The sequence below is a fragment of the Truncatella angustata genome (assembly GCF_020726525.1).
Source record: "Truncatella angustata strain MPI-SDFR-AT-0073 chromosome Unknown BKA67scaffold_5, whole genome shotgun sequence".
Lineage (NCBI taxonomy): Eukaryota > Fungi > Ascomycota > Sordariomycetes > Amphisphaeriales > Sporocadaceae > Truncatella > Truncatella angustata.
In genome coordinates, this window is record NW_025763385.1 from 3,455,443 (window position 1) to 3,482,292 (window position 26,850).

At 48.6% G+C, this 26,850-nt stretch overlaps 7 protein-coding genes across 7 annotated transcripts; 5 read left to right on the top strand and 2 right to left on the bottom strand.

The window, feature by feature from the left end:
* Positions 1–363: 363 nt before the first annotated feature.
* Positions 364–1,847, bottom strand: BKA67DRAFT_570372 (uncharacterized protein; the record flags this gene model as incomplete). The annotated part of the gene is made up of 1 exon (XM_046103159.1): positions 364–1,847. A coding segment is annotated over exon 1 (1,082 nt), but the record flags the coding sequence as incomplete, so codon positions are not given.
* Positions 1,848–4,093: 2,246 nt separating this feature from the next.
* BKA67DRAFT_660161 (uncharacterized protein) lies at positions 4,094–4,864 on the top strand (the record flags this gene model as incomplete). The annotated part of the gene is made up of 1 exon (XM_046107572.1): positions 4,094–4,864. The coding sequence occupies one exon, from the start codon at positions 4,094–4,096 to the stop codon at positions 4,862–4,864; it is 771 nt and encodes a 256-aa protein (XP_045957853.1).
* Positions 4,865–6,920: 2,056 nt separating this feature from the next.
* Positions 6,921–8,971, top strand: BKA67DRAFT_625655 (SNF2 family N-terminal domain-containing protein; the record flags this gene model as incomplete). The annotated part of the gene is made up of 2 exons (XM_046105537.1): positions 6,921–7,142; positions 7,205–8,971. 2 exons carry the CDS (start codon positions 6,921–6,923, stop codon positions 8,969–8,971), a joined length of 1,989 nt encoding a protein of 662 aa, XP_045957854.1.
* A 4,779-nt stretch (positions 8,972–13,750) lies between these two features.
* BKA67DRAFT_537221 (uncharacterized protein) lies at positions 13,751–14,206 on the top strand (the record flags this gene model as incomplete). The annotated part of the gene is made up of 1 exon (XM_046100282.1): positions 13,751–14,206. The coding sequence occupies one exon, from the start codon at positions 13,751–13,753 to the stop codon at positions 14,204–14,206; it is 456 nt and encodes a 151-aa protein (XP_045957855.1).
* Positions 14,207–16,219: 2,013 nt separating this feature from the next.
* Positions 16,220–17,365, top strand: BKA67DRAFT_503644 (uncharacterized protein; the record flags this gene model as incomplete). The annotated part of the gene is made up of 2 exons (XM_046097102.1): positions 16,220–16,633; positions 16,910–17,365. Coding segments are annotated over 2 exons (870 nt in total), but the record flags the coding sequence as incomplete, so codon positions are not given.
* A 1,624-nt stretch (positions 17,366–18,989) lies between these two features.
* On the top strand, positions 18,990–22,801 carry BKA67DRAFT_660164 (uncharacterized protein; the record flags this gene model as incomplete). The annotated part of the gene is made up of 3 exons (XM_046107573.1): positions 18,990–19,734; positions 19,791–20,417; positions 20,463–22,801. 3 exons carry the CDS (start codon positions 18,990–18,992, stop codon positions 22,799–22,801), a joined length of 3,711 nt encoding a protein of 1,236 aa, XP_045957857.1.
* A 1,670-nt stretch (positions 22,802–24,471) lies between these two features.
* BKA67DRAFT_570392 (uncharacterized protein) lies at positions 24,472–25,920 on the bottom strand. The gene has a single exon (XM_046103160.1). It carries the CDS (start codon positions 25,656–25,658, stop codon positions 24,543–24,545), a length of 1,116 nt encoding a protein of 371 aa, XP_045957858.1. The 5' UTR covers positions 25,659–25,920; the 3' UTR covers positions 24,472–24,542.
* Positions 25,921–26,850: the final 930 nt, after the last annotated feature.

The window sequence follows — 26,850 nt, forward strand, 5'->3', positions numbered from 1 at the left end:
CGTTTTTCTCGACCGATGCGCCTCTTCTATACTCCCTTTCGAAAATGGGATGGCCCGAAAGAGGCCACCGACGAAAAGCACGACTCAAAACCAGGCCTGTCCAGCCACCCGAAACTATCACGACCAGTTGTGACAGCCTATTTTCGGCCTGACGAGAAGTTCAACAAATGGGCGAGAAATACGACATGATTTACGAAAAAGAGAGCAATCAAATGCAAGATGGACGATCTAACCGGTTATATGACAGCCTTGACATCTATGATCATATTGGTGGTGGGCCGCGGAATTTTGAATCTATTGGTTTGTTAAAAGTGGGCTGGGGATATTGTCTCTTGGTACAATACGGCGAAGACCGATGGCAAATATTAGTTTCAGCAAGGCTCCCAATTTCGCACCTCTATATAACAGATTTGCAAGGACACTTGAAGAGTCCGCCTCATAGAATTGGGAAAGATGAAGAGATATTGACCTCCAAGTCAAAGTCTTGCCTTGGATATATCCAGATAGCCACGAATGCCCCGTAAAACACCTACTTCCCAACCACTGTTAAGAAACAAACGCAATGACCTAACCAGGTGTGCTTTAGAAGCACAAGGTCGACAGATACTGTATCAAAGCGTCTTATTGATCATCCCTCCAGTGCCATGTTATGGTTTCAAACGATAAGAATTACAGGCTAGCAAAGATAGTTTATGAGTATTGAACCAGTGCATTCAGACGTATTACTCATGAAAGGTCTCTGCAATGGAGCCTTGGTGCTCCTGAAACCCGACTATTTCCTCCTTTAAGAACGGATTTTCGTCTGATTTCTTAAGCAAGAATGACGCGAGTGATGCCTCAAATGTCCTTCCACATTGATCGAGGACTGCGTAGTCCCCGTTTATCCATACCTCGAGAGGGGAAACAATAGAGCATACTTTGAGCTCCAAACAACGTCTCATATCGACTATCGCTCCTTCCCAGGAGCCGGTTTCCAGACCCACTTCCTCCAATTCCAACGTTCTCATGGTGTTCTTGTGATTCTTAGACAAATTCACCAAGCCGTTGTGATTCCAGAACCTGACGCTGCACAGACTCAACGCTTTTAATCCTGTCACGCTGACGTTTAGGAAGAAATCGTCCGGAAAATACATTCCCGTTGGTGCCTCAAATTCCTCGCCAGAAATCACCAACTTTTCTAAAGCAGGCAGTGAGCTGATCAGCACAGCAATGCCTTCGAATAATTCGTTTGCAGCATCGTGAGCTTGAGGTAATGCTAAACATAATTCTTTGACATGTCTAAAAGCGCTTCCAATTGCGTGTGGGTCGCGGAGATTCGTAAGCAGTTCACAAATGCCCCAGCCGACCTTCTCAGGTTCGCCAAACGAGAGTTTCTCAATGTGATACGCGCCTTCCCCAAATGAATTAACGGCACTTTTGAAAAATTCTGGGATTGATTCGTTGCGTGTCGGTTCATCATACTGATGTTCCGAAAAATGCAAGTGGTTCAGGGCGGGCCATTTTTTAGGGTCCAACTGTTGTTCGAATCGTCTTAGGCGATCCGCGTGTCGGAACGGGTGGCTTCGAATGGATTCCTCACATTCGGGCATATTGAATTGAATGTTTAAGCTGTATACAGCTTGACGCAACGCCAAGCTCAATATGCTTAACTCATTTGGGGTCACCGTAACATATTTAAAAATGCTTTGGGTCGCAAAATATGAGAGGTATTTGTTGACAGAGCGGAAGGTCTGGATATCCAATGCGGGTAATTCCTTGAAAATCATGAGAAAAACTCCCAGCGGAAGATTGCATAGTGTGGGTTTCATAGTGAATATTCCTTGTTGTTGAGAAATTGGTGTTGGGACAAGGAGGAAGGACCAAAGTCAATCGATTTTTCTGGCTGCCGAGATTTCTTTTAAGACATATGGTGTGATCTGCCAATTCGGCCTAGTCGAACTCAAGAAAGAAGGAGAGGGTGAAACATGGGTTCGTGGTTCCTTATTCTTGAAGAACTAGCCCAATCCACAAAGTTCTGCATTAGCGAGATTACGGGAGAACGGCAGCCTCAGTGCGACCGAAAAAATCGGCCACTCAGAACACAAGCCTATTCGAGCTTGAACTGACCAGGTACAAAGCCACGCCAAGTAACCAGCTCTTGTACCTGGTCAAGCAAATCCTCAGCCTATTCTTACTCGTATTCTGAGCGTCAGGTTTTCAAGTCGTGCGTGAGCATGACTCCTTAGTTTTCAAGTCACCATTCAGTTGTTTGGGCTATCACGTTACAGAACGACCGGTTGCCGAGTTCATGCTGGCGTGACTTCGCTACAAGACCAGTTATTAGAGCGAGAAGCAGAAATTGCCGCTCTAATTGATGCCGATGTGATGAGTTTAACGTGTGCCGCCTGGGATGACTACCAAGCGGAAGATGATATTGGTCACTCACAACGAATGAGCTTCTGGCCGCGATGCGGTCAAGTACGTCAATAGTTTTTTAGGCGCATATGATGGATCGTCCGATCCAGGCATCAAGGCCCAGCTGAGGTGGATACTATCAAGACAAAAACATGATGAGAATGGATGTTCTTCTATTTAATTAATGACGAACTACCCTCGGGCACTCCGATAGGCAGCATTCACCATAGGAGTGATCGTGTAATTAGGCGAGCTAATGACAAGGCGTTTTATGGCACTAATACCTACAGATCCGCATAATTATGCCTTGCAAGCCCACCCATTACTCCGATTTCTGGTCTCCGAAGTGTACATATGGCAGGGTATATCTTTCAGCAGTCTGGTAACTGGCCCGGCTAGAGACGTTGACAGGCAGAAAGAAACGACTATAAGTCATTCTTCAGACAAGCATTACAAAACCAAGGGGACGGAAAGTAGCCTTGCGGCGTGCTGCCCTCGTAGTTAATGCTAGACTCCATTGTATAGTAGGACCTTATACGAGATGCACTTACAACATGTAGTAGAGACTCTTTCGAAGCCGCTGTTGTATATATCGTTGTGGAGATATAATAGTATGTTTTACAACAAAACAAGTTGTTACGTATGCGTGTTATAGTTAGTGATATTGGCGAGCCAATCACGTCGGCGCTAGTTTATAAAAAGCGGTGGCTCAGTGTGGATTAAGGCGCTTACATTGATTTTTAGATACACGTCTATGGGGTGTCCAATAAGGTGACCAAAAGTTACTTACGGATATGCCTTACAAGTCCGTTTTCGTACCCCAAGTAGTCGGGGGCATGACCGCGGCTTGCTGACCCTGGAATGTTTCACAACTCGGAGTTGTTACATGGGTGGCGTGAGGTGATACTACTAAGGGAAATATAGTTTACGGACATAAGAGGACATGATGAGCTGTCATGCACTATGGGTCCTCATGGAGGCGCGGATAGCGGAATGCTAATGTACAGAAATGCAAGGTTTCAGGAAATCACAATTGAGATGGGGTCACTTTGCCTGTGTAACACATGCGTCCCTGTTCGTGTCTAGATGATTCAGATGTGCAGAAACAGGGAAGACAACACGGCCACAAGGCTTGGGTTCCGATTGGTAGAATCTCATTTTTGGTGGTTTGGAAACGAGGACGCCCCGGCTAGAAGGGTCCCAGCCAGTTTGTATGGTAACTATCGGCTGTACTCGCAAGCGAGCAGATCCTCTAATGATGGTAGGACGAGAAGTTGTATCTCCATGCGATGAAGATGCGGCAGGGTGTTGTATGCCCTAGGTCGGAAAAGAAAATCTCTTCCTGCTGTTTAGAGACAATTGATCGAACGGGTGTGGATTAGACTGACTACTAAAATGTGGGCGGTGGTATGAACCGAGACTCCATCAATCCATTGACTAGGAACCAATGTTTTATGTTGCAGTCAGACAAAAGGGGGTGCGAATCTACAAAACACGCAAAAGTAATGGTGCATCCGGTGGTATACGCAGAAGGGACAAGGTTGGCCGGCAATGGCTGCGTAATCTAAGCCGTTTTGGGGTACTGATCACAAGTACCCTAATGCGGCATAGCTCTGAAATGGGAGCTTCTGACTTCGCACCTGCAGACTGGCAATTCCTTCCGTAACTTGCTCAGAATATTTCATTGTATTGGTGCCCAATGGCCCGCCATCAACGCTTACTACCGTTTGACGGACCTCTTCAAGCATATGCCGACCACCTCGAATGCATACTGTTATCTGTCTATGGATCAATTGATCAAGTACGACAAGGGGTTCTGTCGCGAGGGGATGTCGTTGCGACGTCTGCTCCTGAGATTCTAGCGCCAACATGGGCGACGGACAACGCTATGGGCAAATCACTAACGGCCCCGAGAACTGCGCGCAGGACTTCAAGACAGATCACGAATGGTTTAGAAATCAGCGATGCTACCAACAGCAGCATAAGCCAGCCCCCTACTCCGGCTCAAGCTATCCAGGTCGCGACCTCAATACAATTCCTGGCTAGAGTTCCGGAGAATGAGCAGGAGTGGCTACAATTAGAAGCCAGTTCAGGTTTGAACTGCTCAGGGCACGATATCTTCCACCGAGTTACGCAAGCTCAAAACCAGATCCAAGTCACAGCCGCCTCGGTCCTGTCAAGCACAGCTACCACGAACCATACACAAGTGGAGAGCTCTGGGATAGCTAGGATTACCTCTTCCGCTTCAATCATTGTACGCACCTCTACCATTTCCGTAGTCCCTCTTCTGAGTATCAGCAGTTCTTCTGCTGGAACACTTTGTACTCCAGAGGGCGACTGGAGATGCGTCAACGGTAGCTCGTACCAGCGATGCGCGAGCGGTTCATGGTCGGCAATCCAGCGATTGCCCGTCGGGGTTTCTTGCAGTCCCGGGCAGGCTTCCATGTTTGATATGGTAGAAAGTACTTAGAACAGTTCACATTACCTATTGTTCGGCCTCCCAAGTCCAGTTTGCAAGTTCCATCGTCATCATGAGACTAATTAGTCTGGACGTTCGTCATCCGAAGGTTGGTCCCATCTTGAATGGTTTTATATCATGCATTTAGTATCGAGTAGAACGTGGCGCCTTTTCTGGCCTGCGCCAGCATGTGCTTTTCGTATATCTCTTTCGTAAGCCAAGGGACTCCGTGTCTCTTCTTCATAGAGTATTCTGTTTCAAGTATCAGTACTGGCGTTTCTTAATAAAACGCTTGGGTGGTAATTAGTTCCCTCATGGAAGGGGCATGGAAAAGGTGGATGTCTGGAGAGCGAAACTGTTTCGACATCCATATTAGGCGCGGAGCCATCATTTGACATAGGAATTCAAGGTTCCATGTCAGCCTGATGTGGATCATACTGCGGGACAATAAGAGGGCTTTTGGAGATTGACCATCTGTAAAGGCGCCGGAATAGGCTTCGGTCATTTGTGTCCAAACCAAGTCCAGCTCAGCCAGCTGAGGCACTTTTACTTATCCTTACATGCGGAAGGAAGTGTTCTACCGAGTCAGTAGACGGTCCCTAGATTGAGCGTCCCTTAAATAACACAGCATAGTAATGCCTATTTTCAACGAGGCTCGGGTTTCTCAAAATCTGCAAACTCAGCTATCAACTCGGCCCGGTCCAACTGTTCAACCGAGCGAGTCAAGGCTAGTTCCGTGCGACTCAGATAAATTACATGTAATCCATTAGATCTTACTTCCTCTCTTCCTTAATCCCTTTCAACTGCCTAATCACCACGAACACCAGCACCTGCGAGGCTAAGCTTACCATGTCGAAGGATGAATTACAAACTTGTCATGATCTCTGCTTCAGCGGCACTTCTGGTCATGATCGCTCTCAGAATATACCATCGGCAATATTAGGGACATGCCCAGAAATAAACGCACAAGAACCTATCGAGATGAAAACTCGTTCAGTTGGGCCGCAAAACCACTTTTTCGATCAGCAGAACTCTCTATTTAGATATTGGCAGCATCAGCAATCTATTATGCCAACAGCCATATGCTCTGAAAATTCAAGCACAGATCAAGAGCTGGGCGAGGACTGTAAGTTTGGGGACGTGCGATAATTGTCCTTTGATTGCCTTGCAGGCTCCTGGGGTTTCATACCATGACTTGAGTCCTTGACACGCTTGAATGACCTTGGATTGGTTTCTAACATTATGAGATTCAGGCAGCATAGTAACGCACGCTGTTGAAAATAGCGAATGCAATCGTAACGGGAAGCGAACATACGACTTTTTCAGTGCTGCTACCGACCCGAACCCTCTCGTCGCAGAACCCCAACGCAGCAGGCTTCGTTCAGAGACTGACGGTTGTAGCGCTGCAACCATCCTTTGGAAGCAAACCCCAGCCTTCCCACCTTACGAAATTAGTTGCCACGGGCATTCCGATCTCCGTGCCACACGGGTCAAAACCCTTACATCACACAATCCCGGCGATTACTGTTCGAATACCTATGGAGGTGGCTATCTTGCATATCCAAACAGCCCAGAAGTGCCCTTCTTTCTACCTCCTGTGTTGGACCCAGGCCTTGGTAGCACAGACTCTGTTGAGAGCATGACAAGTCCCCTAGGAAGAGATCAAAAATATAGATACGCGATGTCTACCGTAAAAACCGACGAATCATTTGTAACCGATCGCTACAACGATTTGTTCATGGGCAATGTTCCGCAGAAAGGGACTCTTGAAGCTGATACAGGGCCCGGCACCGGGACCAGGAATTACACAGTACCGGCTCGTATCGAAACAGAATTAACTTCTCATTCAAAATGGGATATCGACAGTGTATCGCTCATGAGAAGTGCGCCCAATCACATTCTAAGCCCACCTACCACCCATCATTTCGCAACCGATCTAGGCACTATGAGCGACGAGTTCCTTGACTATGCGACAGCCACGATAGACAGTCCGGCGGCAAAGCAAAGTATAATCAAATGTGCACAAACGACAGTATTTGATCTCCCTGTTCAGCGCTTCCAAGTAGATATGTCTACAGATAGCAACAGTGAGTGGAAAGGCAATGAATCGCCACCTGAGATGACAGATGCGCTTTATGCGCATCAAGCAATAGCACTAAAGTGGATGCAGGGTGTGGAAGAGGACAAAAGCCGAAAAGGTGGTATTCTGGCCGATGCCATGGGTCTGGGAAAGACAATCACAGCTTTAGCCCTGATCTTAACTCGTCTCCCCTGGCGATCCTCTACCAGTGTCAGCACGGCGAATGTGAGTTCCCACCAACCTCTTCATCCTAGCTCCACTAACTCCAGCAGCCTACGCTTGTTGTTGCTCCGGTAGCACTTGTAAATCAATGGGAGCGCGAGGCCGTATCGAAGATTAAGCCAGAGTATGGCCTCAGAATTCTCAACACACAAAAGACGAAATGCACACTGGAAAGACTTCGATCGTCGGACCTTGTGCTGACAACGTATGGGAAGCTACGTAGCGAAGTGAAGGCATACGATGAAGCTGCAGATCGGGAATCTGACGACAAAGGTTCCATTCTAGGAGACGACTACTTGACTAGAAAGTTCCCAATTTTCGGGCCGGATTCGATGTTCCATCGCGTCATTCTCGATGAAGCCCATCTCATCAGGAATGCAGACACTGCAACAGCCAAGGCTGTGTCTAGAGTGCGCGCAGAACATAGATGGTGTCTTACCGGGACACCAATGATGAACTCTGTAGATGATCTGGCCGGGTTGATGCAGTTTCTGCAAGTCGAAAGCTACAGCGATCCAAAGGTGTTTCGAGAAGCATTCAGGACTCTGCAACGGAGACAAGGTGAGACGTCATCCGACCATGTGGCTTTGGAGAAGCTTCAAGCACTACTCAATGGTATGATGCTCCGAAGAACCAAGGACTCATTAGTTGACGGCTCACCGATCATCTCCTTGCCAATCAAGGAGGAAGTCACCGAGCACGTAGTTCTGAGTGATCACGAAGAGGTCATGTACAACAACATACACTTGGAAGCCCAGCAGCACGTATCAAATCTCCTTCATGGTACAAGTAAGCATCGTTCGACGAGTCTTAGCCTGCTCCTGCGTCTGAGGCAGGCCTGCTGTCATCCAGAACTTTACGCGATTAGCCGGAAGTCTTCCAGGGTCAAGAATTACCCTGTGGAGATCGTTGGGGACGTCGAGCAGCGTAACTCTACCGACACGCCCCGGGGAGACCTTGTTGATCATCATAATGATGTACGCCATGAGTACGATGATGGTCTAGTAGGTTCAAACCACAATGTCGGAGAATCCAACATGGGTGAAAGTTCGGACAAACGCTTTCAAGAGACAAATGAGGCAATCCCCGAGAAGTCCACTGTGGCAAACACGATTGTGGAAAGCGGCTGCGAAACATGCGTGAAAAGGACTGTCGATTCGCGTTATGAGATGCAGCGATCCAGTGACTCCAGCCCAGGTGAACATCGTCTGAGAGAGCCCGTCATCGCCAAGGGAAATGCACGGCCGCAACCGCAGCCTATGGCATATCTGCAGCAAAGCTGCACCAGTTCAGCCAAGATCGCCAAGTGCATGAATATTATGAGAGACATCCAAGCCACAGGGGAAAAGACGATTATCTTCTCGCAATGGACTCTACTGCTCGACCTCCTCGAGCTCCAAATCTCCAAAGCAATGATCAAGTTTTGCCGCTACGATGGCAGCATGAGGTCCGTTCACAGGGACAAAGCTGTAGACGACTTCACGGCAGCAGATTCCAAGGTGAAAGTGATTCTTATGTCGCTGCATGCTGGCAATGCTGGTTTGAATCTGGCTGCTGCATCTCATATCATTCTGATGGATCCTTTCTGGAACCCATTTGTCGAGGATCAAGCCATCGGTCGCGCGCATCGTATGGGCCAAACAAAGAAAGTCAAGGTTCATCGATTGCTAGTCAAGGGCACGATCGAGGATCGCATTGTCGAGTTACAGGCGCACAAGCGGAAGCAGGTCGATGGTGTGTTGAATCAGGATGCCGTACATGTGGGTGCATTGAATACCAATGACTTGGGCTTTCTCCTGGATGTTTCAAGCCGTTAAAAAGCACAAGAATGTCTCTCTGGGTACCGTGGGCCTTATGGCTATAACATAGCGCCTTGTCCGATTGACCCGTGCTGAAAGATCTCTTTCGTCCACAGTCCTTTCTTTGGAATCGTTTGGCACCTCGACAATACCTGAAGCGCAATTGTTTCGACTTTGGAGTGAAGGTAGATCGGCGTCGATAAGCTTTTCGGCCCCTATGGAGGATGTATTATGTGTGATTCTTGCTTGATGTCCGTTTCAAGTCTCATATATTCCTGGCTTGAGTGTCTAATCAATCCCTGATGTCAACAGATTACGGGCGACATTGTCGGTTGCTGCTTGTGGTTTGGGATCATAGGGTCTCGGCTCTTGGGTTGAATGGCGAGCTACTCGGCTCTATCCTGTTCGCCTTCGCTGGAATTACGCAGAAAATTTAAACTTGCTATCCGGAGTGATATGGCGTTTGTTCTATTTTAACCGAAGAAACGTTATTGGAGGTCCCACTACCAGTCATAAACTGAGGTGAATAGCTGCTTCTGCAAGCTGTGATCGTTATTCGGTCTGCTCGGACAAGGGAGACGGTCGAGACCAAGGAGTGCTGGGAATTGACTGGTTTCCATGGTCGGGGTTTCTTCTGAGCGGAGCCATGTGCTTGATTCAATTGCTTCGTCAGATAGCCTTTCGTATATATATACTATACATCACTACAGCAGGCTTTCCTTTCTAGGTATCGTTTGCGATCAGACTGGCTTGATCCCGAACCCATGATTATGCGACACCGATGCTAACAACCAGGACAGTGTTTTGCAAACACCTCTTCTCATGCACCTAAGACAAGCATTGCTCCCGTGCGAGTAATGCTGATGTCGCTCCATGCTGGGAAGGCGAGTGTGAATCTGAGTGTCGCGTCTCGTGTCATTCTGATGGATCCCTTCTGGAACCCGTTCATCGAAGACCAAGCCGTTAGCCGAGTGATTCGCATAGGCCTAGTGAAAGAAGTGAAGTTCCACCGGCTGTTGGTCAAGGATACAGTCGAGGACCGTATTGTTGAGTTGCAGGGTCAGAAATGGAAAGGAATCAACGGACACAGCACGCAGTAGATGGGTGAACTATGCACACACGATGTAGCCGTTAGCTGCCCGAGAAAACGACAAGGATGATGAAGCGATAGAGTTTGTAGCAAATACCCTTGCTAAATATTACGCGCAGGGAACATCACTTGTCAGATAAAGTTAGTCGACTTAGACCATACATCACAGTATTGTTGAGACCCAATCCTTTAACACATTTCAGTAAAATACGTGTCGTTATATACTATGGATGCTGTACAAGAGGGCTCCTCAACTTTTAGGAATTATGATGAGATGCCAGTAGCTCCACCCCGGTCGAAAAGGAGAACTTCCATTGCCCAATCGTCGATAACTGGTACAGACCACAGACGGATATTCAAGCCATTCTGTACGTTACACAAAGTCATATGGACTAGTCGCGCTCACTCCCATACCCCCTCGCTCCCATTCCCGCACAAACCGAACATTCTCCCACAGTATCCGCCACACGCCGAGTCATCATAATCAAAGTCCTATTCGGATCCTCTCCCCGTCGCCTCACACTGTCACGCCATAGACGATGCATATGCCGTTCATGCGATGATCTTGTTTCTATAATTGTGGTGACATGGTACTGATCGGTCAAATATTGGTGTGTAGAGAGAATAGGGCTGTTATAAACAAGATGGCCACAGACGGGATGTCTTGCCGTCTCGCGACATATTGGACATGTTGGATCCGCACGATAATAGTCATCGCGATTCAGCACCTCTTGGAACCAAGTCTGAATGCAGGTGCTACCGAATTTGTGACCACAATAAAGTGAAGCCCAAGATTCCGTGATGCCTCCTGGAGTTGAAGCCTCGACATGTTCGTGACAGATGGAGCACTGTTCTCGATGCGAATCTGATGTCTGTTTGGGGACTTCCGTGCCTATCATCTCCGCCGTGATGCCTTGGAATGTTCCGGCCGGTTCATGGAAGCAAGGCTCTCACGTAAAACCGGTGTCTCTGTAAGTGTATGGATGAATTTCGTGAAAGTGATTGAAAATTTATTCATATTGTAGAGTATCAACTGTAAATGCGAAGTCTCACAAGATATATAAAGCCGGTTTCGGTACAATAAAACCTTGGGGTGTCTGCGACGCCTTATATGCGTTGCGACCGCTACATACATTCACTGACTGACATTAAGAAATGGGCGGAGTGGTGGTAGCAATGGCAACAAAAGTGTATCCGAGGTTGATCTTGACATAGACTGGCTGCTAGATCTTGAGACCAATACTGGACTGCACGACGACCTTCGGTCGCTCTTCAAGTATGTATGACATTCTTGAGTCACATCTGGCTCATCGCTAGTCCTGTTGTTTGTGGTCGCGTCAAATGAGCGCATTCCGCGTGACCACTTTTCACCACTACCAGCAGCACCTGCCGAAACCATGCCTTCTTCCTCTTGCTACCGTCGAACCGGATTTGCATATTAAGATGCTGATCGAGAACGACAATCTGTGGATTGGTATTACGCCATCTCACCCAAGGTGCTCAACTAGACTTTGTTGGCAGGCTACATCGTTCCCCTTCCACGTTCACGACCATGAATTGCTCCGAAGCTTCCAACACAATGATGGAAAACAATGAGTTTGCGCTGAAGGCATTTCAGAATCCTCCTTTACTTAGACTTGCGCTGTTCTTGTTTATTGTTTCTCTGATATGGATAAGGGCTCTGTATATGGGCCAGTACATAACACGCATAGTCAGTGGTGGTTGTTCGACTTGACGTGGCTGGTTTACGTATGTATTGACATGGCTACATATACTCAAAGGTGCCTCGATCAGGAATGGAATAGATCGTATAGACATAGTTGTAACGTATCGATGGATAGTGGGTGACATTTTCGTCGAATATCACAAGATTGTGTCAAACTTGCGGATTTATACAAATAGATTTTGGCGGACGCGGGCAGTCTCCGCCTAGAACATTGCATTCCGTTCCACGGGCCACCATCTGCTTGTCCTTTCTGCCAGTCGGTTATTTGCTGGCGAGTGATGTACTGCAAGCGTTTAAAATTCTACGAACACACCATTATTAGGCGCATGTCTATTCCGCACATAGAGGCAAAGAGTCATGTAGTCGTGCTCATAGACCTACTAGCATAGTATCATATCATGACCGATACTATTATAGTGTCAAGTAATATATTGTGTTACTGAAACGATATTGAGCTGCTCAGGATGGGGGGAAATGAGATCTCAAGATGTACAGACTATAAACGCATACCAAATACAACTCCATACACCCAGCCGAGCGCCCTAACATCCATGTCCACCCATTGACATAGATTCTCGAGAGCCATTTTTGGATCCTTTGTACACATACATTAAGCATTAAAATGAGTACATAGAAAGGTGTAATACACTAGCATGCCTGAGCCCACGCTGTATAAGAGTTGGCACAGCTGTTAATGCTCACATGCTCACCGAGGATCCGATGTGGATACATATATACAGTAACGAAAAGGGCTTCCGCCTTTACGAACAAACTTGTTTCTCTCAAGAGCCACTTCTGGGTTCTTCATTGGAAATGCGAGATTAATTTCAGCGCGACCTGCCCATGCACTATTTGACTCGTACAAGCTTGTTGCACTTTATTGCCCTAGAAACGTTTCACGACAAGACAATTGTGTCCTCGCGGCATGAAATAGAGCTTCAGACGACAGTGCTGATTCAAGGTCGTTTCTCAATTTCTAGACTTGAGTTGTCGGCTCTCATGTTACTGATTGAAATCAAAATCGGTATATACTGGAACAGGATCAAAGGACTCTGGTATTGTATTGTATTCCAAGTAAAAATATCACAAGAGTTTCGAGACACCTGGTTGAAGGATCGACTCAAGGCGCGGGAGCTAAAATGGCAACCCACGTGGGGGCGGAGATCGTGGTGGGGACGTCTGACTCTTATCGCGACGACGGCCAAACGAGTGGTGGGGCAAGGCCCTCAGAAAGTGCTGGACATGCTGGTACTTTCTGCGCGACAAGTGAGATGAAGACGGTGGTCATGCGTCAGTCCAAAATCATCGAAGAAAGCAGCGACCGACACATGCGTACCCTCTTATAAGTCTACGGTGTCCGATCCGGGATACAGTTTTGCGGCCCAGTCTGAATGTGTCTCACAATGGCAGGGCAATACTGTAGCGTAACCTAGAGCTACGAAAATGACTTCCGCACAGAGTAACAGTTTGGGAAGTGGAAGGTAATCCGAGCTCACCGAACGGGTAATAAGTTGTAAATTCTTGTCCAAATGATGCTTATTTTGCGACGTGGTAGGATCGATCTGAATCTCTTTAGTAGTTCACCTTGGCTAGATGGTATAACCTGCTCGTGGAAAAAGGATTGCTTGTCGTCTTGGATATTCAGTTCCGGGTCCATCTGAAAATAGACATGGCAACAGAACCTTTTGATTCAGCGACATGGCAACGACGATGAGACACGCTTCCCAACAACTCTCGCACAGTCAGGTATCGTGTATTTGCCAGTTTTTGTCCACGATTACAACTTGGAGTCAACTGAATCATATTTGACCATTCTGCACGTTTCGACAGTATCTCGAGCAGTATTTACCGCAACTGTTGCGTCCGAAGCCCTAACAAAACTCAAAACGAACTTTAAAAATCACCATCATTGCCAGATTCTCATTAGATGGAAGCTCCATCATAAATTTATCTCTCTCATAATCCCCCAGCAAACAGTATCATGACACCCAAGAACACCTATGTCCGTCCGCGCTCGGATGCTTTCATAGGAGAGTGTCTGCGCTACATTAGACATGTCGGAACATTCGCCAGGGCCGTAGTCCAAGAGAATGACCGCTTGCAAAGGCTAGTCAAACAACTATCGGCTGCGCTGTGCCACGAGAGAAATTCAAGTCAACTTCAGGCGCAAGTAGTTCAAACACAACAAACCCTCATCAAGATCTGGGAGACGCAGCGGATTGCGCACCGGGAATGCCACTGTAGACTTGCCGCACATGAGCGGGGGCAAACTACAACACGGTCAGCTCTCTACAGTGGCCAGTGTATATCGGCCACGAACAAACTTATGGTATTAGCGGATGTAGCCGAAAAGGAGAGACGATCGGAAGCTGGGGTGAAGAGGAAAGCTGCCGACGATGGGTTCTTGGGACCACGGGAATCGTCGTGTCCAGCTTGAACAGGTCTGAAACACGAAAGTAAGGCACGGGACAGATTGTATTAGGGAAATAAGCCGCCCAGTAACACATCAATCCAACCAGACCGTGGCTAACCCGTACACCTCGACCCCACGCTTATCGGCATACGTAGCCTATCATATTGACAGCTCAGATGATCCTCGCTTTCTCCCAAAGTGCGTTGGCCTCGTTGATATGACTTTTACATTTCTGTATTGTTTCCCCCAGCCCACCGATGTAATATCGTAATACAGAGAGCAGCGGCAACACTTGGTTGATCAAGCCTCTGAAGTAGGCTACCTCTTGCCGTAATCTTCCATTCTCTCGCGTGAGTTCCAACAAGCGCTGCTCCGGACTGATTGGCGATTTTGCCGACTCGATGTAGTCTAAAGATTTGTCGAAGGCCGTGGTGGTGCCTCCAAGATTGCGTATCTCAATGTCTACTAGAGTCGGGGAAATGGGTGACCGACGTGACTGAAACTGTTTTCCTGTGTTCATATTTCAAGACACAGCAAACTGGTACTAAGGGGCAGAGACCCAGGGTTCAGAACATCCTTATAACCTGTATCGAATATACAGTAACAACTGTTTCTGGACCATTGTTCGCTATCACAATGATCCAAGAGTGGACTGTCCAGCTGGAATTATAGCACTCAAAAATAGGATTCTCATACTGTAAGCTCGTCAGTGGATCTGTTTTATGTCCATGACAGACTGCAGTACTGTGATTGTCCAGAAGTGACAACTCTAAGACTGGAATGCAGTTTGCCGTCATCTCTACATGCTCCAACACCCATTTGTGGCCCATGATAGGTTACCGGCACCGCTAGGGACAGGCCAATACTGTACAGTACGCTTGACTGTCAGGATTGTATTGTATGTTCACAATGGGGGCTGCACTGTTGGAAACTGCAAGCTAGCGAGAGGAGTCAGTTGTGGATTATACCACATTTTGAACAGATAGACGACGAAAAGAAAACTGAAGTACTACAGAGAGATTGAAAATCGGCTTCCTCTCTTTGTCTCTCTTCTCTTGTCTTTGAGCACGGACGGTCCACTTTTGGCGCTGACCTCTATGTACTTATTTTAGACCCACCTAGTACTGTCATCCAAGGGTACATCAGTCAGCCAAAACTGGCCTTGCTCTAAAGTATTGTTTAAGCTGACGATACAGTGCATAGCTGAGTACATCCATTACAGCAACCGGTATTCTTGGCATCCTTGCATTCCCCGTTTACGGTATAAGATCGCATCTCTTCTTGTGCGTTATACTGTACTAGAATAATATGTATTTCGTTCGGGAGATTCAAAGCTCTTCTAGATCCTCTTGATACATACGGTATTATAGTGCTATAAAAGGTTTACAACCCATCATTTTACTCAAACACAAAACCAATGATTGGCAAGCCAGCAATGTTCCGTGGTGCGCTAGGCATTCCTAGAAATTCCCTGACTAACACGTTAATATCAAGGGACGGCTTCGTGTTCAAAGACAGTCTCAAAAATGATAATATCATAGCCGATGAGTAGTTCTTGGAAGACTGCATGCCATGGACGCTGTCACAGATGGTGATCCGTCCATCAAATCAGACGCGGATCGCAGCAGCCCTACGAGGCCTAATCATGCGCTAGCGTCGCTCAAACCCGCTTCCTGCAAGCCATGGAATCTCGCCGAATCGGATCGAAAGTCAATGCGCCGGTTGCCTAAGTGCATTCAATGCCCTTTCCACGTGGCAATCTGCCACGAACCTTGCAGACTTCGCCATCTTCAGCCTTACAAAGCATCTAGCTTAAGACTAGAAATCGGAAGCTTGACTATCGAGATGCAATTCGTCGATTCGTATCTGGATGGCTTCTCTAGCGAATTTTGTTACGACGAAGACTCTTTTAGGCAAAGAGAGCCCCAAGATTTTGATGGCGAATCCCAACCGGAACTGTTCTCTGAAGGCACACCCGATCCATTCGATTCGAACGATGAAATTCTTAGCCACAACAGCCAGGAGCGTAGCACCTCAAGTCTTCTCCCACTTTTGACGCTGGCCGATTGGAGAGAAGACCACATTTATGACGAAAGACCCCCCATATGTGTGCACTATTCTTTAGAATGGAAGCTCACAGTAAACGGAAGGAGTCGCACAAAGGATATGGAACAAGACGTTGTGCTCGCACCAAGCGCCATCTGGATGCGAGCACTCCGACCTAATTTACAGAAAATCGTAGATACTAAGCTGTCATCTAACAAAACATATCGGGCCGCTGAAACAAGCGTTACCGTACACGTATCAGACCGTGCCGAACGTGATCTCACGAAGAGATTTGACGGACTCGACATAGATTGGGCAGTCCTCGAGAACCAGCTTGTAGCTTGGAGTCGGCTGTTTCGAGCTGGAAAAAGACTCCGACTCACAATGGAGTTCAAGTATATCGAGGTTGGCGATATCTCTGCCGGAGATCGACGACGGAGTGGGCGCAACAAAAACTCTACTACAGAGCAAATGCTATCCGAAAGATCTACGGAGATTGATGCGGCAGCAAATCCTGTCAACAAAACTGGTGAATGGAGTCGCGTGTATAACCTGATGAGGTGTCCCAATCCATCTTGTCAACCGGCCGTGGAGTCGAACGGTTATTGTTGGTGTGATAATGACCAAGTGCATTACCCGTTGTTACAGCACCACATGAGAGATCTCGTAAGATACGCCCAGAAAGGTGGGAAACTTGAAACACATGGTGATGTCCCACAATTCATCCGGGAGCAACTCAAAGCTGCAAAGCAGAATGTTTCGAACCGCAAGCGAAAGCGTGACGAATCGCCCGTGCGAGCTCTCCCACCAATCAACATAAATGTTTCTTCAAGCCCGCACGCTGCCGACACTAGTGGCATATGGGCGACAGAACCATTAGGACCAAAAAATGTGGAACGCTTGAACATTCCTGGTCTACGTGAAGATATTCTTCAGTACTATACCATGTGGCACCAGTCGAGAGTCAGGCAGGCCAACCTTAAGAGCGAATTCAGCAAGGCTAATGATCTGACACTTGAGTCGGGATTTTCCCTCGACCAAGTACACAGGGACCAGAACCCCGCATTCTATACCGAGCAAGGTGTCAAGCCTGGAATTGCACGCAGTTACGTAGAAGACATTCCTGGATGGGTGGAAAAAGGCATGCCTAGCGAGGAATTGTGTTAGACGGCTAGACATCTTTTTAAACTGTTGTTTCCAGTGCTTATTTTGCGTATAGACTACATGTAGATTTGCCATTCCTGATTACTTTAAGAGTATTCAACCGTTATTCCAGCGTGGCGGAAATGCCCTTCAGCGCTTATCTGTCTTGGCCCCACAGTATCAATGCACCATTCGAGAAACTCTGTAAAGCTGGGGAATGATCCGCTAATGAATATCTGCCAATTACGCCTAATGAACGCCTTTAGCTCCGCAAAGAACTCTTCTATTGGGTTAAAATCGGGCGAATATGGGGGCAGGTAAAGCAGTTTGACCCCGGCTGCAGCACACATCTGCGCCACTCTATCGGAGCGATGGATCGAAGCATTATCCATGATCAGCACAGATCTCGGCTCGGGCCATCTTCCGCAGTGATGCAGGAGCTGCTCGATAAAGTCCTCAAAAACGGCACCATCTATAGATCCCTGCAGCACCCGCCAAAAGAGGATCCCTTTTTGGGTGTATGCAGGGAGAATTTGATATCGACGGCCTCGATGCAACCTAGTTACTTGGATGGGTGTTACGCCTTGAGGTGACCAGCCCGTCCGCCGCAGTCCTACTCGTCCATCGCATCCCGACTCGTCTACATAGACTAGCTGGTAAGATTTGAACTCCAAGAGCTTATACTGATAATAGTCCCGTAAATCTGCGTTACGCTGTTGTGCTACACGTCGGGCAGCTTTTTTAGTCCATCCCGCTGAGGCTAACGCTCGTCTAATGTTTTGCGTGGTTACCAGGGTCTTGAATTCGTCATACAGGAAGACGGCCATTTCATCGAGGTATAGATTCGACTTGATTACAAGATAATCGCATAGTGCATGCAGCATAGGCGTAGAGACAGTTCGCGGCCGACCAGCGGCCTTTGCAGGTGCTCGAGTGCTTCCGTAACATCGCAGATTCGAACGAATAGCGCGAATAGAACGCGTACTACAAGGGATCGTCTGAGCAATTTCCTTATCAGTCAGTTCTTTACTCAGAATCATGTCATGTATCTGTCGATGTTTTGATGTCGCCAAGTTCGGGGCCATGGTGTTCTCCTATCAGAAGAACTGAATCTCAAAGAGGGAGAAATTGCGGCAAGAGCACGTGGAAACAGAGTGGGCTTGGGCTCTTTTAAACCTGTGACCAACCCGCTTTGTAACGGCCAACGGTGCCTACTTACGGCAAACAGTGGGGAGAATTTCAACGCTTGGATTCCTTACAAGCTTAAATCAAGACAATTCGCAAACGCAAAATCCAGGGCTAATCAACACCACAACCACACATCATTCTAGAGCTAGATACGCCTTACGATGCGAGAACAACAGCGCGCGCTAAGACCTGAGCAAGTCAGCTGCGCCAGTGGGCTCTCTTTATTCTGTGTGTAACCCAAGATTGCGGCTGAGCCTCCAGCCATGCCCCGCACCCGCAGCCTTATGCCAGACTGACTGATCAGTGTCATTCGCAACGGCGGAATGATGCCTGCTTTCATTCCCTTAACCAAGGTCTTGCGGCCTTATACGCTCCCTTCTTTGTTAATAAAACGCTGCTTCACACGACTCTGCAATTCCGAGAGTCTACGATGCGGCTTCTACAACGCGACGACACAGGCAAATATAGCCTCACCCCAGACCTCCCTGCCGGCGATGTACCCCCTTACGCGATCCTTTCCCACACATGGGGAGCAAACGAGGTAGTCTTCGGCGACCTAGCGAGACCAGAAGACGAATGGCAGCACAAACCCGGCTACGAAAAAATCGAGTTCTGTGCTAAGCAAGCGAGACAGCATGGCATACAGTACTTCTGGGTGGACACCTGTTGTATCGACAAGTCTGATAGCATCGAGCTGCAGACTGCGATCAATAGCATGTTCCGATGGTATCGCGACGCGAAACGATGCTACGTCTATCTCGCAGACGTCTCCAGGACTGTAGTATCCGGTCCACAAGAAACCACGACGCCTTGGGAGGCGGACTTTCGAAACAGCAGATGGTTTACTCGTGGTTGGACACTTCAGGAGCTCATCGCGCCGAAGACAGTCGATTTCTACTCGAAGGAAGGGTCTTGGCTAGGTGACAAAAGATCCCTGGAGCTCCAAATCTGCGATGTTACCAATATTCCTGTAAAGACTCTCCGAGGTGCCCCGTTATCCGACTTTACGGTCTCGGAGCGAGAGGCATGGGCTGGTAATCGTCGAACAAAATATGAAGAGGACATGGCGTATTCGCTTTTAGGGATCTTTGACGTGTATATGCCACTTATCTATGGTGAAGGGCGAGAGAACGCACGAAAGAGGCTACGAGAGGAGGTCCAAAAGGCTACTCAAGGTGAGGATTGTTTTTAACTCCAGATGACTCGGCGTGCTAAACCCTGGCCTATCTAGGAACTCAAAGGGAAGGTTTCTCTATTACCCTTAGTCTGTCCGACGTTCCCGAAATACAATACTTCGTCGCGAGAGAGGGTGAATTAGCAGAGATGCGCAGAACACTGAGCTCGGACGGAAGCCGCCGTATCGTGACCCTCCATGGTCTCGGCGGCATTGGTAAAACACAGCTCGCCGTCGCATACATCAAACGGTATCGAAATGAGTATTCCGCCATATTCTGGTTCAATTTCAAGGACGAAGCCTCAATACAACAGAGCTTCAGCAGAGTCGCAAGGCAGATTTTACAGCAACATCCTGAGGCCAGCCGTTTGAGTGGACTGGACCCTCAGCAGAACGCCGAAGAGGTAGTCGAAGCCGTTAAGGCGTGGTTAAGTCTACCGGGCAACAATAGGTGGCTTCTCGTATACGATAACTATGACAATCCGAAGTCAGCCGATCGCACGGACCATGGTGGGATCGATATCAAGCGCTTCCTCCCTATAGCGCACCAAGGCTCGATTATTATCACATCACGGTCATCACAGATCAATATTGGTCGTTCGATTCGAACGAAGAAGCTTGAGTCGATGAACGACGGCCTGGAAATCCTCTCAACGACTTCAGGTCGAGCTGACTTACAAGATGGTAAGAATCTGCAACCTAAACAAGCCCTTCTAATCAATACTACAGATACCGATGCCAGAAAGCTCGTAAAGGAACTTGATGGGCTTCCTCTTGCCCTTGCCACGGCCGGCGCATATTTAAGGCGCGTTGCAATCGGTCTCGATGATTATCTTCGCATATACAAAGAATCATGGGCAAGACTTCACGTAAGCACGCCAAGCCTTGGTTCATACCAAGACCGTACACTCTGCTCGACGTGGCAGCTCTCATATGAGCAAGTCCAGAAGCAAAACTCTCTCGCAGCTCATTTACTGCGATGGTGGGCATATTTTGATAACGATGATATATGGTTTGAACTCCTTCAGCCTAATGGTGTGGACGATAGGGAAGCTCGGTTCGATCCAGCAAGGAAGCCATCAGCGCTTCGAAGAATCCAAACACGATTTCGAGCTGCTCTCCGCCCTAGAAGGATCACTGGCTCACATGGAACTCTCCAGGATCGCAGAGATGCGAAACTCCCTCAGCCACTAGCGTGGACACATGAGCTGACCGACGAGCTGAAGTTTAACAGCGCTATGGGCACACTACATGACTACGGGTTCGTAGAGCTACACATCATAACTCCAGACCTGGTTGGGTCAAGGGGATACAGCATTCACAGCTGCGTACACGCTTGGACCATTCACATAGTCAATAAAGACCGGGATGTGCGCCTAGCTAAGCTTGCGGTAGAGTGCGTAGCTGCACGCGTTCCGTCACAGAACGAGGCTCAGTTCTGGCTACTTCAAAGACGGCTTCTATCACATGCGATCCGATCTTGCGCTACGATTCAAGATAGCGATCAAGACTTAGCCAGGGCATTTTATAACCTAGGGAACCTCTACGCCGACCAAGGCAAGCTGGTCGAGGCCGAGGACATGTATCTGCGGGCGCTTCGAGGGTACGAGAAGGCGTGGGGACCGGATCACACGTCAACACTCGACACGGTCAACAACCTAGGTCTCCTCTACGCCGACCGAGGCAAGCTGGTCGAGGCCGAGGACATGTATCTGCGGGCGCTTCGAGGGTACGAGAAGGCGTGGGGACCGGATCACACGTCAACACTCTCCACGGTCAACAACCTAGGTCTCCTCTACAAAGACCAAGGCAAGCTGGTCGAGGCCGAGGACATGTATCTGCGGGCGCTTCGAGGGTATGAGAAGGCGTGGGGACCGGATCACACGTCAACACTCGACACGGTCAACAACCTAGGTCTCCTCTACGCCGACCAAGGCAAGCTGGTCGAGGCCGAGGACATGTATCTGCGGGCGCTTCGAGGGAAGGAGAAGGCGTGGGGACCGGATCACACGTCAACACTCTCCACGGTCAACAACCTAGCAGCCCTCTACGCCGACCAAGGCAAGCTGGTCGAGGCCGAGGACATGTATCTGCGGGCGCTTCGAGGGAAGGAGAAGGCGTGGGGACCGGATCACACGTCAACACTCGGCACGGTCAACAACCTAGGTCTCCTCTACGCCGACCAAGGCAAGCTGGTCGAGGCCGAGGACATGTATCTGCGGGCGCTTCGAGGGAAGGAGAAGGCGTGGGGACCGGATCACACGTCAACACTCTCCACGGTCAACAACCTAGGTCTCCTCTACAAAGACCAAGGCAAGCTGGTCGAGGCCGAGGACATGTATCTGCGGGCGCTTCGAGGGTACGAGAAGGCGTGGGGACCGGATCACACGTCAACACTCGACACGGTCAACAACCTAGGTCTCCTCTACAAAGACCAAGGCAAGCTGGTCGAGGCCGAGGACATGTATCTGCGGGCGCTTCGAGGGAAGGAGAAGGCGTGGGGACCGGATCACACGTCAACACTCTCCACGGTCAACAACCTAGGGAACCTCTACAAAGACCAAGGCAAGCTGGTCGAGGCCGAGGACATGTATCTGCGGGCGCTTCGAGGGTACGAGAAGGCGTGGGGACCGGATCACACGTCAACACTCGACACGGTCAACAACCTAGGGAACCTCTACGCCGACCAAGGCAAGCTGGTCGAGGCCGAGGACATGTATCTGCGGGCGCTTCGAGGGTACGAGAAGGCGTGGGGACCGGATCACACGTCAACACTCGACACGGTCAACAACCTAGCAGCCCTCTACGCCAACCAAGGCAAGCTGGTCGAGGCCGAGGACATGTATCTGCGGGCGCTTCGAGGGTACGAGAAGGCGATAGATCCCCGACATATCTCCAGATATCGGCCAGCAATCAACACTACGTGGGGTCTAGGTGCCTTGCTAAGGGATCAAGGCAAGTTAGCCGAGGCCAAGGAATACTATCAACGTGCTCATAACGATCTTGAAGCGCTGCTCGGACCTTCGCATAAAGATGTTCAGTTACTACAAATACTTTGTTGGATATAGATGAGGCAATATAGGGTGAGATAATCCTATACAACATGACTCCTGTAAAATTAGTATTAATCATTGGTGCAGATACAATAGCGCCAACGGAAGTTCGGAAAATTAGTCGCCGAATTGCCCTTAAAAAGCCTTGCACATTTTCTCAAAGTGAAATGGTTGCGTGCGATGGATACAGTACACGCAGGCTTTAGTAGACGTTTTCTGGCCTGGCTGTTTTTGCTTTTCTTAAATTCTTTGCGTATTCTGAGTCCAGGTCTATCAGTGATAGAAGAAGTGCATTTTAGTCCCTAATATAAGAAGCATTGCCGTAACATGCTGTTTTATAGGCACGGGCTTTTAATACTAGACATCGACAGACGTTATTGGCATTCGAAGAAACTGCAGTTTATCGAGAGTGCATATATGTTTGAGGATATCAAACGCTGATATCGTTATCATTAGACTCGTTCGGCCTTCAAGGCAAATGAATGCATTTCCTCCGCCAAGATTGCCAAGCACGTGCCACTTTTTTTCATTTTCCTATGCAAAAAACGATGTTGCACGATAGTCTCGGCGGAAGGAATACATTCCATTTGCCTTAGAGGTCGACGCTGGCCAGCTCTTTGAAGAGACCGCATGGCTTATAAGAAAAACGTAAAACATATTAGTTGTATTTAATAGTACTACAGTATAGTTATTCTCGATTACGCCGTCTAAGTACATAGCGTCAGCTTTGGCTCCCCTAGAGTTGGTCTGAAAGTGCTTGTATGAAAGAAAGTAGGTAGGACACTGATTTCGCTAGGGTCTGTATTGTACCAAGAATGCCGGGTCAATGTGATGGACAACGTTTAGCTATGTATCGTCAACCCAAATGATACATTAGGTAAGCGCCAATTTTGGGTGAGTTAAGTACCCTAGCTGACGGTACTGTGTGGGCCTAGAATAGGTACATGTAAGTCAGCGCCAAAAGTGGATCGTCCGTGCTCAAAGACAAGATATTACAGACGAAGAGAGGAAACCGATTTTGATTCTCTCTGTAAAGATGGAAGGGACCTCTTCGTACATGTTTCAGACGCTTTCGTCTAGTTTCCAGTGACTTTCCTGTCTGCCTATAACATGTCTCCCTCTCACGAAATCACGAGTACCAGGAGAAGAGGACACCGGTGGCGAAGAATGCCAACTATCCCTCTCTATGGCTCTTCTTCACAGCAGCGTCACTCCGAGAATATACCGCTGGATGCCGATCACCCAACACAGACGGCCACTTTGCCGGCTTCCACCTCTGAAGATACAACAGTCCGTCAACTTGAAGCGAGCATGAAAAGGTTCGAGCAACAAGCAGGCGAACTAAAACATGAGTAAGTGTAGCGACGTGGTTGCAGAAGTTCTTAGGCTCATTATGCTACAGAATCAGCATGCTGTAGGTCATCATCACTCTAGCCATCGCTTCTTGCTTTTAATTGCGGATAACTTCAGCACTCAGACGGTGGATACTGGGTAGGCCTCCTCAAGTCCTACTCATTTCGCCAAATTGACAGTGTTCAAGCTTAAAGCGCTTCGACCAAAAGCTGCAGGAATGGGTATCGAAGTTGCAAGCGGTCATTGAACGGGACGCGAAGAGTGGCCAGCAGGACTTTTATGATCCTACACTTGTTGGCATGGAGCCTTCCGATTTCGTAATTGAGTAGGGATACTATATTATTATTAGAAGAAGAAAGGAATGCAAATTTACATGTTACTCGAGGTTGTGCTATTGTACATATCATGGCGCTACCGAATTGGCTACCATCTTGGTCTCGACACGAAAGCTCCACGAATCAACCTGCTTTGCCCATATTCGCAAAATCGGGTGGTGCAATCCCAAGCAGAACCCTGTCCAGTAGGAACTGCTAGGCACCTCATCTGTCTCTCGGAAAACCATACTCGTGTATCGGTCCACCATGAGTTCGCGTATGTCTTCCGAGAAGGTTTGGAGGACAGTACGGTTGGCCTCTTCGAGAGTCAAGAAAGTTCCGCAATCTATGAATGCGGGAGCATGACCAGCTCGGTCGACAAAGGCTTCTACTTGGAAGTTGTATCCGCAGTCAGGGTAGACGTCCATCCACATACGCGTGTTTCGGAAGATCTGGTCGGTCATGATCATAGGATAATGGATTCTCACACGACCGTGGGGCGTTTCTAGACTGACGGGTGTAGAAGAAGGTTCGAACCGACGTTGTATTGTCGGGAATGTCGGGGGTGCAGTTGGAGATGTCTGTGGTATTGCTGAGATTGGCCGTGGCGTTGCAGAAGGCAAAGAGGGCCTCGTCATAGGTCGCAAGGACGACCGACGTAAACTTGTGGTTGGCGATGCTTGAGCTCTTGCCAGGGCTTGTCTCCTTAGTTCGGAAATTCTGGAGTTGATGATCGGACTGTGTCTGGTCCAAGAAGCCATAGAAGGGACACGCGAGTGTGACAGCACAGCAGACGACCTAGCTGTTGATACTGAGCTTGAGTGCAACGAGGGCACTGGAACGTTTTTTGATACGTTGCCGTTCAGCATGGGTACTGTTGGTCGTATTGACGACATATTAGAGTGGCGGTCACGCGCTTGCTGAGTATTGTCTTGTTGGGAAACCAAATTGTCCGTTCTGTTTACAGCTCGATCTTCAGGTCGATCGCTCGGCTCTGTTTTGATGATGAGTCTTGCAGTGATCGGCGATTGAGCACGTTTGTCGCGCCTCCGTCGACGGGGTTGGCGATTGGCAGGAGTGCCTTGAGAGTTCGCGGGTCTGTTGACTTGAGCAGCAGTGTATGGTTGAGTCTTCCCGACGGTTGCTCTTGAAGCATTGCGTATCGCCAATCTTCGCGACCGCCGGTGAGGAGAAGACCAGTCCATGGGGATCTAGTTGTAGGGCAAGCAAGATAAAATCAGGGAGAAGGGGACAGCGGGGTTGCCACTACGAGTGACTCGGAATGTAGCAGTGTCGTGAGGTCTTTGCTGAAATACAGATGTCCCCAGTGTACAATATGAGATAGGAAGAGAGGAGTAGGGAGAATATAGGCGGTCGAAGAACTGGATCTCAGATGTTGGGAGCAATCAGACGATGAAAGTAGAAGCTGGAGCAAAGGCGCAACCGAGGCAAAGAGACAAATCATTGTATCGAAAGAGAGGGTGGAAAGCATGTGGATGGCCTCGTCATGGCGGCCGTGGGATCAAGTCTCGCAGACATCCAGTCTAGCTCATGGGGCTAGGTCGATCACTAAACCGGTCGGACAGACAAGCCTAGAAGTGATGATTATGTGAGTTCGGAACTGATTTGCAAGTGGCTAAGCCCAGTACGCATTTGGGAACATGGCCTGCTGCAAGCAGGAAAGCCGAAAATGCATTCCATACCTGTACAATACTGTACTGCACGTAAGGATCCACTATTCATGAAATACATTTCTGGTATCCCAGACCGGCCTCACATGGATCGATCGATGTGGGGCCCATTGGGCATATGGCTTGACAGGACGAACAAGGGCAAGAGGATCCGCTTCCTGCTGTAACAGTTCAGGCCTACAGTGACAGCCAGTATCGGTTCCATGACTAAGTACAGTATCAAAAGATGCCCACCTGTCCAGGAGACTTTCCCCGACCACGCCAGACAGAAGGACAAACGCAAGTCCAAGTCCAAGTCCAGCCACCCACTGCAGAAGGAAAATATGGGGCTGGAGTGCCGATTTCGTGGTGCACAGTACCGAAGTTCAAAAGTGCCGCGGTGTTAAAATGGAAATAAACTGGCTCGAAAGTGGCTGGTTCTTATTTGGTGACCACCTCTGACCCCTCTAGCGCAATACTGTCCGGTCCCAACTTCCACGTGCCAGAATTGACCATTCTAGAAACTGCATATAGCAAACTACGTTTTGGTTGGTTGGCTTGCTGGCCAAGCAACGTTTTGTGGGCCGTGACATCGGTTATCGAAACGCATGTCATTTTGAGCCGCATAGGGCCTGTCGCCATTTTCAGCACCAAATTGGTGGATGGGGTTAGCCACTTGTCGGTCGCGTCAAATGATCTCAAGCCGATCTCATCGTAGGATGTGATA

Coding starts and splice junctions, on each gene's coding strand:
- BKA67DRAFT_570392 (XM_046103160.1), bottom strand. CDS start 25,658: ATGGACTGGTCTTCTCCTCACCGGCGGTCGCGAAGATTGGCGATACGC.